Here is a 19132-nt window from a genome sequence, read left to right as displayed (position 1 = left end):
TTCGATCAGCTGATGTATAGTGTAAAGACATAAATATAAATATATAAATTTCATATTCCAAAATTTAGTATACATTTTCAATGTATTACGGATTTCTTAAAAAATAGGAATAAAAATACATAATGATACTAAACTCTGAATACATTGTATTCAGAGTTTATAAGTCGTTGGAATTGTTTTTTGCTGTCTCTGATGATCTCCCTCAAGTACAATTAAATTTAAATAGGTGATTTTGATTTCCATAGACTCTCTGAATATCCGTGGATAGTAAGGTCATGTTCTAATACGCGCTTATGTTTCTTTAAATAAAATTTGGTAGTTGTCTTGTGGGAGGGTATGTTCTGCAACAGCTAATTTTTTGCATTGACCAAAACGTCCACTGTACTCTTGTTTAACCAAACATTTATTATTCCAATGTACACTTATTTATTACCCTGATTACGGTAAATTCTTATAGTGGATAAGGTTGTCTTGAATCTCATATTTTCTAATATTGTCTTTGTTGGTATGAAGATGACTTTAAGTCGGTTTGCTGAGGTTTTATTACAGATTGGATTTGTAACGTTTTTAATATACGGCATATTAAGGAGTTAGAAGTTAGTTACATAGGTCTTGAAGAAAAAAACAACTTTTTCAAATAATTACATTTTAAAAATCAAAAATCTATTTTATTTAAAATTTACACATTTACACATTACATAAAAAACTTCTGTGAAATCGGTTTACACACTAAATTATGTAGGTATGTATGTTTTTATTGAGGTAATTGTATTATTCTTCAATGTTTTTAGGTGGCGGCAAAATCAAAGGTAAAGGGAAACAAGAAAACGATTTAGCGGATTTACCACCCGTGTGGGATAAAATCGATAGACCACTAAGATGTATGGATGTTTTCGCTGGTTGTGGAGGTCTTTCAGAAGGACTGAAAATGAGTAATATTGCCGATTCTCGGTGGGCGGTAAGTAAGCATTAGTAAAACACAATCTTTTCCTTCCTGTTTCTCTTTTCAACTTATCGTTATTAATTTCTTATGATACGTTTATAACTTACTATTTCCACTTTTGTCTTTATATGAAATTGTGCAGATTTGACTCCAGATTCTTACAGATATTAACATTCTCTAAAAGGCGAAAAACCTGTAATCCAAAAATCATAAAAGTCTTAAAGTAGTAAATTAAGTAATATATAGTAAACAAAGGATTAGTGCTCATAAAGGTGCGGTTTAAAAAAAGGTTTAAAAAAAGGTGCAAGTTGGCAACTCTCTCATATGGCGCTACAGCTCCAGTCAGACCCTGGTCTTCCCCAGCTTCCGCTTCCAAGCACCCCTTTCCTTGGCTGCTCTCCTCCAGATATCCGCCCTCAATATCTCTCAAGAATCGGTTCTCACTTCGCCTATCTACCGCTTCCTTGGTCTTCCTACTGGCCGATGTCCTACTACACTTCCGCTAAGCGTTCTACTAGGTGTTCTGTTATTATCCATTCTTAGAAAGTTAACAGCTGGTCTGCCATAATCAAACACATGCAGATATCAAATGGATCAGAATGGTTAGGTTAGGTAAATAAGGGAAGACTACTGCACTGTTTCTCCTTAGAACAAGTCCTCATGGCGAAAACAAACACGATGACCCCCCAGTTCTCGACAGATCTTTGATGGTCAGATTGTGGTGCTAAGAATCCCGCGAGGAGGAACCACCAGAAAGTAAGAATGCAAATAAAAAAGCAGCTGTACGTATAGGTACGTTGAATATCCGTAGCCTATTATACAAAGCAGGGAAGCTAGATGTCAGTGACATTAGACCTTGATTCGAAGCTCCAAATTATTCACGTTTGTAGTCACAAAGTGTATCTACGATTTTGAATCGCAAATGTGCGAGTGAATCGGGTCGGCTGATGCTTGAGTAGTTCGGTGTGAGATAGGGGTCGCAGTGCTTGATGTAGCTATTTAAATACAAATAATGCCTGCGAGAAAACCTAACAGGTCCCTCATTATGTAGACTGTATTCAACATTAATAATGATCGACCTTTTAATTTCATTCCTTTTTTAATTTAAACATGATTTTTAGATCGAAAAGGAAGTACCTGCAGCAAATGCCTTCAAATTGAACAATCCAAATTGTAAAGTATTCAACGATGACTGCAATAATTTATTAAAGTTGATAGTGAATAACGAGGCCAAAGAAAAAGGTTTACCCGAAAAAGGAGAAGTCGAGATGTTAGTGGGTGGACCACCTTGTCAAGGGTTTTCGGGAATGAATAGATTCAATTCTAGAAATTACTCTTCATTTAAGAATTCCCTTGTTGTTTCCTTGTTAAGTTTATGTGAATATTATAGGTGCGTTACACATTAGTATTTATTGGGACACCTCCACCGACTCACACTCGGACGTTACAAATCACGCCCACCGCCGCTAATCCAGGATCACTAGATATATTTAACTCTTTTTGGACGATATTCCACCGCTTATGGCGCATTTTCGATGTTTGAAATATCATCTTGGTGATAGTTGCCTATCATCCGCCACAAAAGCGTGAAAAAGTGGTAACACAAGTGTCGAAAGTATCGTAAATGCATCAAAAGCGTTGACTCGTTTTTGTGCGCGTAGGTTGCTACATTAGCGGGAGTGGTTTGCAACATCGGAGTATGAGTTATGAAGGTGTTCAGGAGATTTAAAATCTATTTTTAAAACAATTTTATAGATCATATTAGACCAAATTTGCTCGGATTACTTTTTCTTGGTAAATAGTATCTCAGAATCACAGCAAAGATATTAAAATAGCTGAATATTTTTGATACTTAATAATATAATTATCGAATTATATCAAAGAAATATTTTCACAGTAACATAATACATAACAAGGTACAATCATTTTTTTTCAGGCCAGAATATTTTATATTAGAAAACGTTAGAAATTTTGTATCGTTTAAAAAAAGTATGGTTTTAAAATTGACACTAAGGTGCCTTCTTACCATGGGATATCAAGTAACTTTTGGAATACTCCAAGCTGGTCAATATGGCATCCCTCAAACTAGGAGAAGATTAATTTTGATCGCCGCTGCTCCAGGAAACGTTCTACCAAAATATCCCGAGCCGTTACATGTATTTAGTAAAAAGGGCACTCACCTTACCTTCAATGTCGATGGATATAGTTATTACAATGGTATGTTTAGATTTTCATATATTTAATATTCTTTAGTAGCCCTCTATAAGATCAAGATAGTCTCTAATCACAGATAGAAGCGGTACAACAAAAAAAAGACTAATGTATAGGAGATAAATCAATCCTCACAATCTTAAGTAAGTTTTTTATTGTTATAGAATTTCTAGGTTACCGGTTTCGAGGCTTACAGTATATGCCCTATCATCAGGCCATGTACTGTGGCTACAATAGTTGGACACAGAATGCGATGTAATTAGTAATGAAAAAAAAAGAGACAAATTCACCCATAACGGCCTTGATAACTATCTAAAACTGAAGAAGTTACTGCTCACTCAAAAATCAGCTGAAGTAAAATTAATTCTAAATCTAGTTAGATCAAATGGTGTTCTAATTTACGCAAATGATAGGATTACAGGCCAACATTAGCAACACTATTCTTGAATATTGCGGGAGGTTACGACTAAGTTTGTGTGTCAGCGTTAAAATACAAAATGGTTAGTTTCTTTGAGTTAAATAATTTCCTCCATAAACATAATTATCAACTCTTTTACTGGGGGGTTCTATGTCAGAGATCATAATAACAAGCTGATGGAACTTCAACACAACTAACAAGGTATACCATAAGTTTCAGTTTTATCGCCATAACATTTAAATAAATAGCATTCCATACAAAATCGTACAATATGCGGATATTTGTGTCTATACAGAAAAAAAAAGTTATGGTTTTCTTTTTTCGTGGTTCTTAGAGAATGATTTTAATTTGCCTAGCACGAAATCAGCAGTATCCATCTTTACAAAATACAATATTCGTATAAACCAAAATGTAATAATGACAAGAATAATAGAATATACCGGGTGTGCCAAAAGAAGCTGGACGGTCGAATATTTCACGAAATTTACGTTGGATCGAAAAACTGATGTTTTCAGTATTTTTCAAAAATCTATGGAATTCAAGGGATTCTTCGAACCTCATGTACGTCAGAAGCTATAGTAGGTACGAGGTCCAAACATAGATAGTGACTACTTTCTTGTAATGGCAAAAATCAGAGGAAGAATATCAAACCTAAATAAGGATAAGCATTTGAAACAAGACAGAATTATTGTTGATGATCTACGCATTGCAACCATTGCGAGAGAGTATAGGAGACAAATGGATGAGGAAATGGGGAGCCTGGTGGCGAGGGAAAATGTGAAGGATTTGTGGACAAAATGTGGAAACATAATAACTTCAAAAGCAACGGAAATATTGGGGAAAATCAAACCAGATAAACAAAACCAATGGTTTGACAAGAAGTGTCAAGAAGCAACAGATACCAAAAATTGAGTATACACAAAGAAATCAATCTGGATGCACAAGAAGAGCAAAGGAGGAATACCGGACCCTAAGAAGAAAAGAAAAAAGATTACATAGAAGAAAAAAAGGCAATTTGAGGAAAATCTGTTAGAAAATTCTACAGGCTTCATAACAAAATGAGCGAAGAGTTTAAGCCAAGAATGGGAAGCTGTAAGGATGGAGAAAGAAATATCCGAAGTTATACGGCCTTAATCTTGAACATATGGGTTGAATTTTTCGATGCAAAAGTTAATGGCCATCATATCGAAGAGCTAGCAGATTGAAATATTGGGCGTAAACAAAGAATACAACGCAGAAGGTTGAAATACTTTTGGGAATATTCGAGCATAAATACTCCGCAAAATATTTAGAAGGGCCAAATATATTATTTATATAAACGATCAAGGGTAGTGGCACAAAAGATATAATTTCACATAATACGAATGCCACACAATACGATTGCTAAAAAGCTAACAACAGGAACACATATAGAAAGAAGAAGCAGATGCTGATCGCGAATTAGGTGGTTAGATGGTATTGAGACCAACTTAGGGATAGTAAAAATCAGAATATGCCAACAGGTCGCCAGAAACCGAACAGAATTGCGACGAACAGGCCAGGAGCAACAGAGGATTGTCGAGTCAAAGATGATGATTATCGAATGACACCAAACATGACTCCCCACACTTGTCTGATTCAAGATATATCTATTGAAACTAACTGAATAACAAAACTTCACAAAAAAAAATAAAAGAATGTATATTTGTCTTTTCATATCATATAAAAAAAAAATTAAAAAGTAGCAGCCCTTTCAGGTAAGATATTAAATGTTTAAAGACGTCTTCTAAAGTGAGAAATAAATTATCTCTTTTAATATTTATGTTTATTTGTTTTAGAATGTGACTGGGTAGAATCGGCTCCCTACAGGACAATCACTGTAAGAGATGCCATATGCGATTTGCCAGAAATAAAGAACGGATCTTCCAAAACTGAGTTACCCTACGACAGCGAACCAAAGACACATTATCAAAGGATAATAAGAAGTAACGATGATACTATTCTAGTTCGGGATCATATTTGTAAGGAAATGTCAGCACTAGTAGAGGCTAGAATGTCCCATATACCGACTTATCCAGGAGCAGATTGGCGAGACTTACCCAATATCAGTTTATCGCTACCTGATGGATCGAAAACCTTTATTCTGCAATATCCCTATAAGTATGTAAATTCCGAACTGTATTTTACATTAAATAATTTAATTTCAGATTTGTTCGCTGGAGCAATTCTAGGGCAGCCATTGTTTGTTCACTCAGTTCGGTCAATTTTTTTTATTTTTTTTTGTAAATCTTTATCTATACGACTCTATATTTTAGAACTGACAAAAAGAAAGGAGTATCTAAAGGCGGTGTATGCCAATGTGCTCTCGGGAAACCATGTGATCCAGCAGACAAACAATCCAACACTCTGATTCCATGGTGTTTGCCGCATACTGCCGATCGTCATAATCATTGGGCAGGCCTGTATGGTAGACTGGAATGGGATGGATATTTTGGTACCACGATTACAAATCCCGAACCCATGGGAAAACAGGGCAGAGGTAAGACAAATATAGGTTAGACCGTGGTCGAAAGTAGCATTTTTAATTCAAACAACAATTTCGGGAAAACTATAACAGATATAAACAAATTTTCTCGTTCAGGCCTTAATTGCGTGTTTAAGCAATATTAAAATAGGTTATTAAGGTTTTTAAATAATTATAGTTTTTAATTATTTGTGAAAAATTGTCGTAGCGGCAAATTTTACAACTGCCCCCAACCCCGGGGCGGTTGTAACATCACGTGGTGTAGATAGTAAGAGTGATCAAAAGCTTAAACAAATGATGTTTATTCAATGTAAGTACAAAAGAAGTTATATTCTTACGTAAAATAAAAACAAAAACTTATGCTATACCAGGAGGAACAGTGAACTTAACCTAACGAATTTTATGCTATACGGAGAGGAACAGTGAACTTAACCTAACAAGTTATGGATCAATTTGATTCGCAATTATGGCAAACGTATAAACCTTCTTGGCTTGTACATTCTTTATGTTACCAACGTTTACACTCAATGCATTGAAGCCAACCTTCCCCTGGCTTACTTAAACCATATAGTTCATACAAGGCAAAAACACTCTTCATCTTCTTCGTCACTCTCTTGTTGTTGTTTTCTAAATGATTTCTTTTTTTAACATTTTTTGGTTTTAGTTTAGGGTCATAAAAAATTTGCTTAACGCTTTTTTTCTTCTCTTCGTATTCTGCCCTAATTTCTTCCTTTTCAGGATTTTCTTTTCTTTTTTCCTTTATTTCCTTCTTTTCTAGGCGGGGCTTTGGGGAAAGTTCTGACTGCTTCCTTTGTAAACTCCTCAGCTGAAGAAACACTTGAAGTTGACACTGTAGGAATATTATTTAGTTCATTGTTGGTTTCATCTGTGACAGAAAAAGATGTCGCTGGTGCGGGTTCTTTATTTTGTTGATTTCTCTGGTTATCTGGTGTACGTTCATCGTCTCTTTTTCCTGATTCTGTGGTGTTAATTTCAACATCGTTGGTCACTTTTATTTGCTGATGGAGGCCGATCTATGACATAAGATGGTGCATAATCTAAAGGTGTAAATATTAAAAGGAAATATTCCCGTGCATCTAAAGCCTGCTTGGATGTTGCTGGATGTCAGTGCCATCGGAAGTGCTGTAGCTACTATGGATGGGATATTATAAATGGTCATAGTTTTCCCTGGATTGCTTCGCATCCAAGAATCGCAGCCCAAATTAATTGCTTTTTTAATGGCCCATATACAGAGCGATCCAACGGTTGTAACTTATGAGAGCAGTGAGGCGGGAAAGATAAAATGACTAAAAGTGTTGTAAGAATTTAAGAAATTCACTTTCTTGCATCCACCCGCTTGCGTTTCCCACGCCTGTACTTTCAGTTGGACCATCTCGAATAAAATGTTTTTGGTACCCAATCCTCGAAAATATAAACATTGGAGGAACAAAATTTCCAACAGCATTTACCGCGCAGGTTAACGTGACTAAGTTTCAACGTTCGGCAGACGTCAATACTCCAACTTGCCTTGTTCCCTTTTTAGTGACAATTCTATTGATCCTTTGGACTGTTGTGATCCCCGTCTCATCGACATTGTATATGTCTTTAGGTTCGAATTTATTTTTATCCATAACTTTCTGCAAATTATCAAAAAACAGGAAACATTATTCTCGTTAAAACTAATGGCACGAGCTAAACTTGTTGGTTGTGCGCACCTTAATGAGAGTTGGGGTTGTCGCTTCATAAATCTGCTGAACCAATCTTCTGTAGCCATCTGGTTTTGCTCCCACTGCGGTGGCATTGCTAACTTATATTTATTGGCTAATTCATATGCAAACTTTCTGATTTCTTTCGGACAAAAACCATAATATATGTTTGCCGCTCTTACAATATAATTTGCCATAATTTTTTCTTGGTCTTCGGTAAAAACACATGGAAACAGAATTATTTAAACCCTCACCTGGTGCTTCCTTTTTAATTTTAAATCGTCTTAAAGAAACATGACACAAATCGTACTTCTTTGCCGCTGCACGAATGGATATACCATTTTTTATTTCGGCGTATTCAGCTTCATAAGTTGCATTATCTTTGGAACCTCTATTACTTCTTCTAATTTTTGTACGAGGCATTCTGGAAATAAAAAAATAATATATTGTTGTGAATTTATTAAAAGGTTCAATATTTATAACACTTACGGATTTAATTTATTTCTTTATTTATATTAACTTATCTGACAATAATTTATTATATCCGTACGTAACAAATTCGCGAGCGCGGGTGTTGAGAATTAACTGCCTTCAAAATAAAAGTTCCCTCATATTTATACGAAAACAGCTTCTCTAGAACTGCATGGATGTTGACCTCAATTGACCTGGTTTCGCCTCGAATGGACAGGCCTAATTCCGGAAGATTCGAATAGAACCAGTTTTTTATTACTTGGGGTTTATGGTCGAAAGGTCTCGTATAATCTAAAACATATTAGAATCAGTCATCATATATTTTACAGTTATTTTTAGGCCAGGATATTTATCGTAACATTGCCCTCCTCTTAAAAGATGGTTCCTCCTGGAACCTTGTCGGGACTAGAACCGGAACTGTATGCTGGTATCGGCAACTGGACCCTCTTTTACAACTTCCAGTTGTATAAAAATGACAAGGGACGGTTTTCTCTCCGCACCAGTAACTATGCGGATTGCAACAGACTAACACCTGGACTTCGGTGTCTTTGAAGATCTCCTCCACCATATTTCGGATAACCCTCCAATCTAATTGGCGGCACTCCAACTTTGGTATGGCTAACTTTTGCACGTCGGACTCTAGTACGTGCTCTCTCAATTGAAGTAAGGCTTCCCATACATCTCGGTAGGTAGGTTGGTCACGGGCAGTGTCTTTTGTCACCAGGTAGAAAAGGTAACGTGATGCATCTTGGAGCTTCAAGGTTTTACCGGGAGCTGGCACTTGGCATTGAAGTTCTGCAACTCGACCAAACTTCCTTCGAAAGACGGATGCCAACCCTGGTGCGTCTTTGATACTGGCCGGGATGGTAAGGGCCAGCGAGTAGTCATCGGGGAGCGCGAGTAGATCTTGCTTTTCTTCAGTGGTAACACCATGTCTCGCTTTACCGGTACCTCCATAGGCACCCATGAATTCCTCAAACGTGAGGTCAGACACATCTTGGACTTGGTTTACTTCCACTTCTTCATCTACGTCGTGGTCACCTTCGAAAGACGCCAGCCGGTTATGGTGTACTATCATCGGCTTTCCCCTCGGAATCTTGCTTATTCGATAGATGACATCGTTGATTTTCTCCATGACGAGGTATGGACCTTCCCAAAACTGCTGCAATTTGGGAGAACAACCTTTTCGCTTCTTGGGATTATACAGCCAGACTTTGTCGTTCTTCTTAAAGCAACCCTTTTCGGCTTGTGTATCGTACCGTTTCTTCATTCGGTCGCTAGCGATCTGAAGGTGGGAACGGACCAACTCATGTACATCGTCCATTCTTTTTCGTAATTCGATCACATAATCTTCACCCGCTACATCTTCTCCAGGTCGACACCCAAACTCTAGATCACAAGGTAGTCGCATTTCGCGTCCGAATAGGACTTTGGCTGGTGTCTGGCCTGTTGATTCGTTAACAGCAGATCTGTAGGCCATTGTGAAGAACGGAAGGTATTGGTCCCAGTCTCGCTGATGATCGGACACCATCTTTGTCAAATACTTGCCAACTGTCCTATTCATTCGTTCTACCATACCATCCGATTGCGGATGATACGCGGTAGTTCTTGTTTTCTTCATGCCTAGTCTATCACATATTCCTTGGAATAGATCGCTTTCGAAGTTCCTGCCTTGGTCACTATGGATCTCCAAAGGCACTCCAAATCGGCTGATATATTCTTGGATCAACTTATCTGCAACGGTGGCGGCCTTCTGGTCTGGAAGTGCGTAAATCTCGACCCACTTAGTGAAGTAATCCATTACTACCAGCATGTACTTGCCTCCATTTTCACTTTCTGGAAATGGCCCAGCGATGTCCAAAGCTATTCTTTCAAACGGGCTTCCAACATTATATTGTCTCATAGGAGCTCTCCTTTTTCGGTAAGGCCCGTTACTCGTGGCACAAATAGTACATTTCTTACACCAGTCTTTTACATCGTCGGAACTGTTCATCCAATAAAACCGTTCCCGAATTCGCTGAAGGGTTTTCCTTACACCAAAATGCCCTCCCGATGGACTGTCGTGTAACTGACGAAGTACTTCGGCTATTCTGCTCTTTGGGGTCACCAACTGTCTTCTCTTCTCTGAACCGTCATCATTTTCCAGGACTCGTTTGAGCAAGCCATCTTCGATGATAAATGAGTCCCACTGGGCCCAATACGTCTTAACTACTGAGCATAGGTTTGATATTTCCTGCCAAGGTGGTCGACGGTTTTCCTCTTTCCATTTTCGGATTTTCTGTATAACTGGATCTCTCTCTTGTTCTTCCCTTATCTTAGTAGGCGTCCAGTCGTCGTTGACAATCGTCGTTCTTAGCACTGCTGCTTCCTTGGATTCCGTTTTGTTGCAGTGGGGACACTCTGCTGGGCATGGCCTTCTGGAAAGAGAATCAGCGTTTCTGTGGCTAACTCCGGCTCGGTGCTCAATCTTAAAATCGTATTCTTGGAGTCGTTCGATCCACCTGGCTATCTGACCCTCTGGATTCTTAAACTGCATCAACCACTTAAGGGCGGCATGGTCGGTTCGGATTAAAAACTTCCTTCCATAGAGGTATTGATAGAAGTGCTCTACTGATTTCACTACTGCCAGAAGTTCTCTTCTCGTGACGCAATAATTCCGCTCAGGTTTTGAAAGGACTTTACTAAAATATCCGAGGACTTGTTCCTGTCCTCCTTGAATCTGAGACAGCACTCCTCCAATTCCCACGTTACTTGCATCCGTATCTAAGATGAACTCTCCTTCTGGCAGTGGATACCCCAAAATTGGTGCTGTTATTAAATGCTTTTTCAACGTTTCAAAGGCATTTTGGCAGTCTATATCCCAGCGGTATTCTCTTGCTTCCTCTGTAAGTCGCGTTAATGGCTTAGCGACATCTGCAAACTTCTTAATAAACCTCCGGTAGTAAGTACATAGTCCAAGAAAACTTCTCACTTGATGTTTGTCAGTTGGTTTTGGCCATTCCTTAATGGAATCGATTTTTCCCTTATCCACGGCCACTCCTTCTTTACTGACTATATGACCCAGATAATTGACTTTACCTTGAAATAGCTGGCACTTCTTGGGGTTTAGCATCAATTGGGCAGCTTTAAGTCGATTAAAAACGTTTTCTAAATTCCTCAAATGATCTTCGAATGTCTCCCCCAAGACGATTATGTCATCTAAATAAACCAGGCATGTTTTCCAAGATAACCCTCTCAACACATTTTCCATAAGCCTCTCAAATGTCGCAGGAGCATTACAGAGTCCAAATGGCATAACGTTGAATTGCCACAATCCAGATCCTGTGGTGAAGGCTGTCTTTTCTTTATCTACTGGGTCCATTTCTACCTGCCAGTATCCAGACTTCAAATCCAAAGTAGAAAACAATTTACTTCCAGCCAATGTGTCCAATGTGTCATCGATCCGAGGCAGAGGATAACTATCCTTCTTGGTAACGTTGTTCAGCAAACGGTAATCCACACAGAACCTCGTCGTTCCGTCTTTCTTCTTAACCAGGACCACCGGAGAGACCCATGGGCTCGTAGAAGGTTCTATCACCCCGTCTTTCTTCATTTCCTGAACAATCGTTTCAGCTTCCTCTCTTTTTGCCTGTGGTAATCGTCGAGCTGTTTGACGAATTGGCTTAGCATTACCAGTATCAATTTTATGCTTAACAACGGTAGTTCTTCCCGTTTTTCCTCCTTTCGGTACGAAAATATCACGATACTGCCGAAGAAATTCCCTTAATTTCCTTTTCTCCATCTGGTTTAGAGACTGTCCTGCAACTGCAACCATTTGGTCGAATTTGTCGTTGGAATTATCAGATGTTGTCGCCTGACGGATTATGGATGTCACAGGTACACAAGTTCCTACTTTTGTCTCTTTCTTGATTGTCACTGGGTAGTCATTGACATTGATAAGCCTCACAGGAATTTCCTTAGCCAAAGTCACCAATTCCTTTCCAATTATGATTCCACGGCCAACCTCATCATCGTGGTTCCAAGGCTCCATCATAACAGGTCTCCCTTCGTCTACAATTCCCTGTAGTCGCGCTACTATGATCGTTTCGCTTCTCGCAGGCACGACTGTATCTTCTGTAATGGCTGCTTGCACAGTGTTGTCATTATGTGGATGGAGAAATACCTCCTCGTTGCCAACTTTGATTACCTTATTCTTAAAATCCAATTGGAATCCATGCATATTCATTACGTCCATTCCTAATATAACATCCTCTTCGATGTCAGCAACTATAACAGTATGGACAAACTTTTCTGCCCCAATTCCCAATTGTACCTGGATTTCTCCATGAATGTTGGCATTTTCACCTGTAGCGGTCCGAAGTCGTAACCTCGTTGGTAACAGTTTCTTTCGGCTGTTTATAACTGTCGGGCGTATAATGGTTCTGGTCGCTCCGGTATCCACCAACAACGTATGCTTTTTACCATTTATGTCTCCATCTACATATACACTATCTTCACGACATTTCAAAGAAGCTATTAGTATGAGAGGGTCTTTGGAAAAGTTTTGGGTCGAAGCTGCCCCCCTAAGGCTGACCCGTTCTAGTTTTCCTGATGGTGAGTTTCTTGATTTGCGTCGTACCTAGGGTGCTTACAGGAGCTTCGTACGTGTCCTATTTCGCCACAATTCCAGCATCTGATGGTCTTCGTTTTCTTGTATGTCATGCTTTTTATCATATTAACGAGCTGGTCAAGTTTATCTTCATCTCCTTCCTCTTTTACAGTTCTAACTTTACTGTACCCGCCAGAGGCCTGCGTAGCTGACTCGTATTCGAGGGCGGCGGATAAGACATCAACCAGCGTTTTGTGACGAGCTAATCGCAGTGTTCTCTGCATTTCATGATCACGAAGACCATCAATAAACGTTTGAACGGCCAATTTTTCCATCATGTCTTCGGGAGCTGTTGGATAAGCATATCGTACTAATCTGGCAATATCTACCTCATATTCTTGAAGAGCCTCATCTTTCTTCTGTCTACGATTTTTAAGCTGTGACTGATATACATGCTCCAAATGTTCGTGGCCATATCGCATATTTAACCTCTTCTTCAGTTGTTCGAAATCATCGGTCTCCTCTACGGCTATGGTCTGAAGCACATCTAAGGCATCTCCTCGAAGAGCGATAGTCAGGTTTACAGCCTTTTCTTTTTCAGACCATCCATTTGCTCTTGCGGCTGATTCGAACTGTTTCATGTAGTTGTTCCATGATGATTTTCCGTCGAAAGTTGGGACTTTCACATGGACAGAACCTCCACTTCCTTCAAATTTCGGTCGTGTTTCCAACTTAAATTTCGTCTCGTCTTCTTTTATCTCCACTGTAATTGGATTGTTACCTCTCTCTGCTGTCCCTGTTTCCTCCATCTTCCTTTCCATCTCTTTCCATATCTTTTCTTCGAAGGCCAACATATCGGCAGCAACTTGGTCTTTTAACGAAGACATTCTATCGTCGAGGGCAGACATCTCAGAAGTGACTTTAGAGATGTTAGCAGAAACTTTACTTTCCAGAGAAGAAATCTCGTTAGAAACTTTGTTTTCTAATGAAGCGATGTCGCCGGATACTTTGTTCTCCAATGATGCGATGTCACCAGAAACTTTCGAAATATCGCCAGAAACTTTATTCTCCAATGATGCGATGTCACAGGAAACTTTGTTCTCTAATGATGCGATGTCACCAGAAACTTTCGAAATCGACGAGATAACAGCAATATGCTTGTCTTCAAATATATAAGTTTCCGGATCCAAACCTTCTTCTTTTAAAGCGTTCTTTAGTCGTTGAACTAAATCAGCCTTTTTCCCGGTAGAAGCTAATTCCCTATCTTCAAGATGCCTTCTTAAATCCGTAACTGTGAGCTCATAAATCGTAGCCATGTTCACAATTTATTTTATATTCACTTGTATTATTATTATAAGTCTAATTTATGTTCGATCTCACTCTGACACCATTTGTTGTGAATTTATTAAAAGGTTCAATATTTATAACACTTACGGATTTAATTTATTTCTTTATTTATATTAACTTATCTGACAATAATTTATTATATCCGTACGTAACAAATTCGCGAGCGCGGGTGTTGAGAATTAACTGCCTTCAAAATAAAAGTTCCCTCATATTTATACGAAAACAGCTTCTCTAGAACTGCATGGATGTTGACCTCAATTGACCTGGTTTCGCCTCGAATGGACAGGCCTAATTCCGGAAGATTCGAATAGAACCAGTTTTTTATTACTTGGGGTTTATGGTCGAAAGGTCTCGTATAATCTAAAACATATTAGAATCAGTCATCATATATTTTACAGTTATTTTTAGGCCAGGATATTTATCGTAACAATATTAAGAAACCAGAATACTTAAAATCGTTACCGGGGTTGGTTGTAACGTTACAATCGCCCCCTCGACAGTATGTTACATTCGGCCCCGACCTTACTTTTTAAAAACTTTTTAATTTTTGACAAAAAACAACGGTAAATATAGACAGTTACTTGTGTTTATATTATCTTCAAATATCTAAACTAACTATATATGCAAGAAAAAGTACATACCTGAAACAATAAAGCTTATATTTCACTTAGATATCACTCGAAAATTATTACTAAGGAGCACTAAAAACAATTGCTGTCTTGTACACAATCGAGAGTGGCGCCGATATGGAACCAAAGTTTTTACCTTGTGTAAGCTTTACGCTTCTTCAAGGAGGATATCGCTCACATACGAATATATGGTAGTCGGCAGTCTTGTCAGTTTACAAAACTAGTGCAAGCGCTGTTATTGTTTTCGTGGTTTCAGATATTTGAGTTGTACTTTCGCCGCCTGTTACTTTCGACCTCGGTCTGCCCTATGTTTGTATAAATTGTATATTAAACAACAAATCAAAAAATAATCTTGTGTTTAAAAATACCTCTATTTTATAGAAACAAATTTCTGTAATTCGTGGTATACAGGACTGCGTATTATGCACTAAAAAGCGCGAATTTGTGTCTTTTTCTAAAAATTTGTTTTTCAATATTGTTCTGAAGCTATTTTCTTGTGGCATTTTAAATTAATTACTATTTAAATGGGAATAAGCCACAATTAAAGGTTAAAATACGTTTAGTGACGTTTCAATTTCCACTTCGGAAATCGTTCTCAAAATACAAACATTAGTAATGTTTGTATTTTGAGAACGATTTCCGAAGTGGAAATTGAAACGTCAATAAACGTATTTTAACCTTTAATTGTGGCTTATTCCCATTTAAATAGTAATTAATTTGTTTTTCATCCACACTATGACATGTTTCGCCTATCAGATACTTTGTATAAATAGAAGAGACTCAGAGAGAGAGAAAGGTACGATTACTGTCCAAATTTCACATTTTACACAGTGGACAATATCCGTCTTTCCTCTCTAAAAGTATGTTCTTTCGCATTATGACATATTTAGAGCAACGCAGTACTGCAAAACAAGACGCTGTCGTACTGTGCGTCCATCTTTTTTAATTATTTATGTCTATTTCAGTTCTTCATCCGGAACAACATCGAGTGGTGAGCGTCAGAGAATGTGCAAGATCACAGGGATTTCCTGATAAGTTCAGATTCTGTGGGAACATTCTGGATAAATACAGACAAGTGGGTAACGCGGTACCTCCCCTCTTAGGACTTGCTATCGGAAAAGAGTTTATAAAAGCTTATAGGAAAACAATGGATAACAAAATTTTAATTCCTTTAAATGTTACAAGTGAAGAGGTCGGTAGCAACGGTATCGCAGCTGATCTTCCTTAAGTTTCTTGTATACTTCTGGATAAATGAATTGTGATTTCTCGTTGCAGGTTTTTATCTAGTAAGGGAAACTTTATTTTATTTCATTTAGCAATTATTTAATTATATGTATATTTTAATTATATTAATCCACCTAACCAATTTTATTCCGTGATAATGTTTTCGTCTAGTTAAAATTTTTTATTCAATAAATAATTTTACAATACAAACAGCTAATTCGTTAACCCTTTGTACTTTTTACTTCTTTCCACTCTTCCTCGTACAGATTTCCAAAATTCCAAGACCCCGTCCTGATTTTACTTATATGTACTCTATGTTAGGGTATATTCAAGAAAATAAATACAAAGGTGTTCATATTAAAAAAAAATTAAGATTAATATTTACAAATAATTTTTTAAATTATGTCGCTGTTATGGGTCTCGTCTTATTGAAAGATGTAAGGTTTTTATATTCCTTTTGGGGTATTATTCATATTAAAGAACGAGAAGAAGAATATATTATATTTTCATTCTCTAACATCAGATTTTATTCCTTTCTTCCGGTTTGAACGCGGTTCAAACTTACCAAAATTTAAATTTTGGTTTTATATATTTCGCGTTGTTGACGAACACCTATCATTTCTGCTTTTCTCTTATATAATAGAATAGGAATATGCTTTATTGTCACTGAAAATTGTACAATTTTATGGACAAAGCTTACAAAAAGTAAAAAAAAAAATAAGAACAATTAAAATTTACTAAAATTACAAAAATCGTCAATATCACGAATAAAACATAATAAAATATACAATCCATTGTAAAATTTCACTAAATTACAAATTGCATAATAAAACCTTATGAACTAGTTTACGAATAAGTTTAAGCTGCTGCATGTGATACCCAGATATATATAAAAACACTTTGTTGCTTGTACCTAAACGTACTGTAATTTCTTACTTACTCGTTAAGAAACTCTTCCACTGAATAATAAGGTCTTTCAGATAGATAGGCTTTTGTCAATTTACGGAACTTTAGGAAAGAAGTTGTAGATTTAAGTTGCAAAGAGAGATGGTTGTATAATTTTTTTGCCGAATATAATATAGATATCTTTACTAACTCAGTGGATGAGATCGGTAAGTACCTACACATCAAAGCTTGAATTTCTGGTGGAGTAGCCATGATTAGGTCTTGCTGGAAAAACATGTAGGTGTTTTACGAATTAAGCAAACAGTTTCTAGAATATATAGAGAGGGAAGAGTTAAAATCCCGTGATTTTTGAAGTAACTTTTGCAATGTGTTATTCTACTGAGGCCAAGAAGATACCGTATTGCTCTTTTTTGTAATTTAAAAATAATATCAGATTGGGCAGCTGTACTAGAACCCCAAAAAGGAAGGCCATATCGAAGATGACACTCTAACAAAGAAAAGTATGTTATTTTGGAAGATGCTAAATTCATTTCCTTTGAAATAGATCTTATTGCATAGCAGGCTGAGCCCAGTTTCTTACTTAACAAATCGATATGAAGGGATATTTCACAAAAAACAGTGGCAGTATAAAGATTATTGTTTAGTGCTTGGTAGACCTCATGTAGTACAGAAAAAATAGCATCGCTGGTATATTTATTAGATAAAAAGCCGAACTGAGTTTGTGATAAAATGTGGTTTTCAACGAGAAAGGACATAAGTCGGGCTTTTATAAGTCTCCCAATAATTTTGGATAGGACCGGTAGTAAGGCAATAGGTCTATAGTTGCAGACATTAGATCTATCACCATCCTTATGAAGAGGAATAATAATGGCTGTCTTTAGGCACTCTGGAAATATACCTTTTTCAAAGGAATCGTTAATTAGTGAGAGCAGGACTTCCAACACATTATTTGGGAGATTTAAGAAAATTTTTATGGATAGTCCGTCATTACTACAGGAAGATTTGCTTTTGATACTACTGATTGTTTGGATCAGTTTATATTTATCAACTGGTCTTATAAAGAATGAATTCGAGACCTTTTTTGAATTGGGAAGATAGGAAATAGAATCTTGTGGCAAAATAGCTGATGTTATATTTTTACTCACATTAACGAAGTATTCATTTAGATTTTTAGGGTTTGGAAGAGAAAATGTTTGAGCTGTGTTAGTTTTATTTCGAAGATCGTTTCGATCGTTCAAGTTTCCCTTGCAACATTTTTAAAGCTTCCCAGACGATTCTCATAGTACATTTTTTTGGCTGTTTTGATAAGTTTTAGATAGGTTTCTCTGTACTTGGATATATATTCAGTGACAAAGTCATTGGTAGTAAATTTCTTGATGTACAGTAGTGAGCGCATATTCTTGGCTGATATGCGGATACCTTCGGTAGTCCAGGGTTTGTGATGTTTTGACTTAATTGTAATTAAAGGAAATGCCTCATTGAAAATACAGACAAGCTTATCTAAAAATCACTGAAATTATAGTCCACGTTCACAGAGGGAGTCATAGGTAGAAAGTCCTATTTTGTTATAGAAGAAAAATCATTATTTGTAGAAAGAATTAGGGTGCCACATGAGCTGAACTTGGACGATCATACCTAGCAATTGTGGTATATTTTTCTACAAAAAAAAATGCTCGTTAACTTCAAGCCAGAGTTCGGTAACCGCAACTATCGGGGGAAATCCTAATTCCTCTAGAAACAAAAATAATTCATCTGTTTCATATCTTATAGAACGAATATTAATCAGAACCATGCTAAAGTTGTCATCACTATAATAATTTGAGGTTTCTAGTCCCACAGAACACGTGATATTATTTAAAAATTTCGTTTTGGAGAGGCAACGGAATAGTAGTTTCGGTGACTTTCCCTTAAGTTTTATACGTGAATAATTCTTTCCGAAGTGAGAAAGGACCTAAAAGCAGCAAGATCAGCTTCCACTTCAGTTTTACTAATTCCATAGTCATCGTTAAATTCTAGAAGGATTTTTCGTAGATCTTCAGTCTTAGTGGGAAGTCCTTCGGAAGCCTAAAAGAGTTTAACACTTGGTGAATCCTTCGTAACATACTGAAGTAGGTTGGTCGTGTAGGAAAGCAAGATGTAGTTTAATGACTTTCAAGATATCCGGTTCCCTTAATCTTGCTAGAAGA

General features: G+C 37.2%; 1 protein-coding gene across 1 annotated transcript in view; it reads left to right on the top strand.

The window, feature by feature from the left end:
• LOC140445154 (DNA (cytosine-5)-methyltransferase PliMCI-like) overlaps positions 1-16253 on the top strand; it is a 45874-nt gene extending 29621 nt beyond the window's left edge. The window contains exons 12-17 of the mRNA XM_072537012.1: positions 792-958; positions 2065-2333; positions 2880-3160; positions 5390-5711; positions 5867-6090; positions 15782-16253. Coding sequence (XP_072393113.1) covers positions 792-958; positions 2065-2333; positions 2880-3160; positions 5390-5711; positions 5867-6090; positions 15782-16044 — 1526 coding nt within the window. The 3' untranslated portion in view covers positions 16045-16253. The remainder of the gene's footprint in view (positions 1-791; positions 959-2064; positions 2334-2879; positions 3161-5389; positions 5712-5866; positions 6091-15781) is intronic.
• Positions 16254-19132: the final 2879 nt, after the last annotated feature.

The sequence above is a fragment of the Diabrotica undecimpunctata genome, chromosome 7 (genome assembly GCF_040954645.1).
Source record: "Diabrotica undecimpunctata isolate CICGRU chromosome 7, icDiaUnde3, whole genome shotgun sequence".
Classification (NCBI taxonomy): domain Eukaryota; kingdom Metazoa; phylum Arthropoda; class Insecta; order Coleoptera; family Chrysomelidae; genus Diabrotica; species Diabrotica undecimpunctata.
The sequence above is the reverse complement of the archived record's forward strand: the minus strand, read 5'-3'. Positions and strand labels throughout refer to the sequence as shown.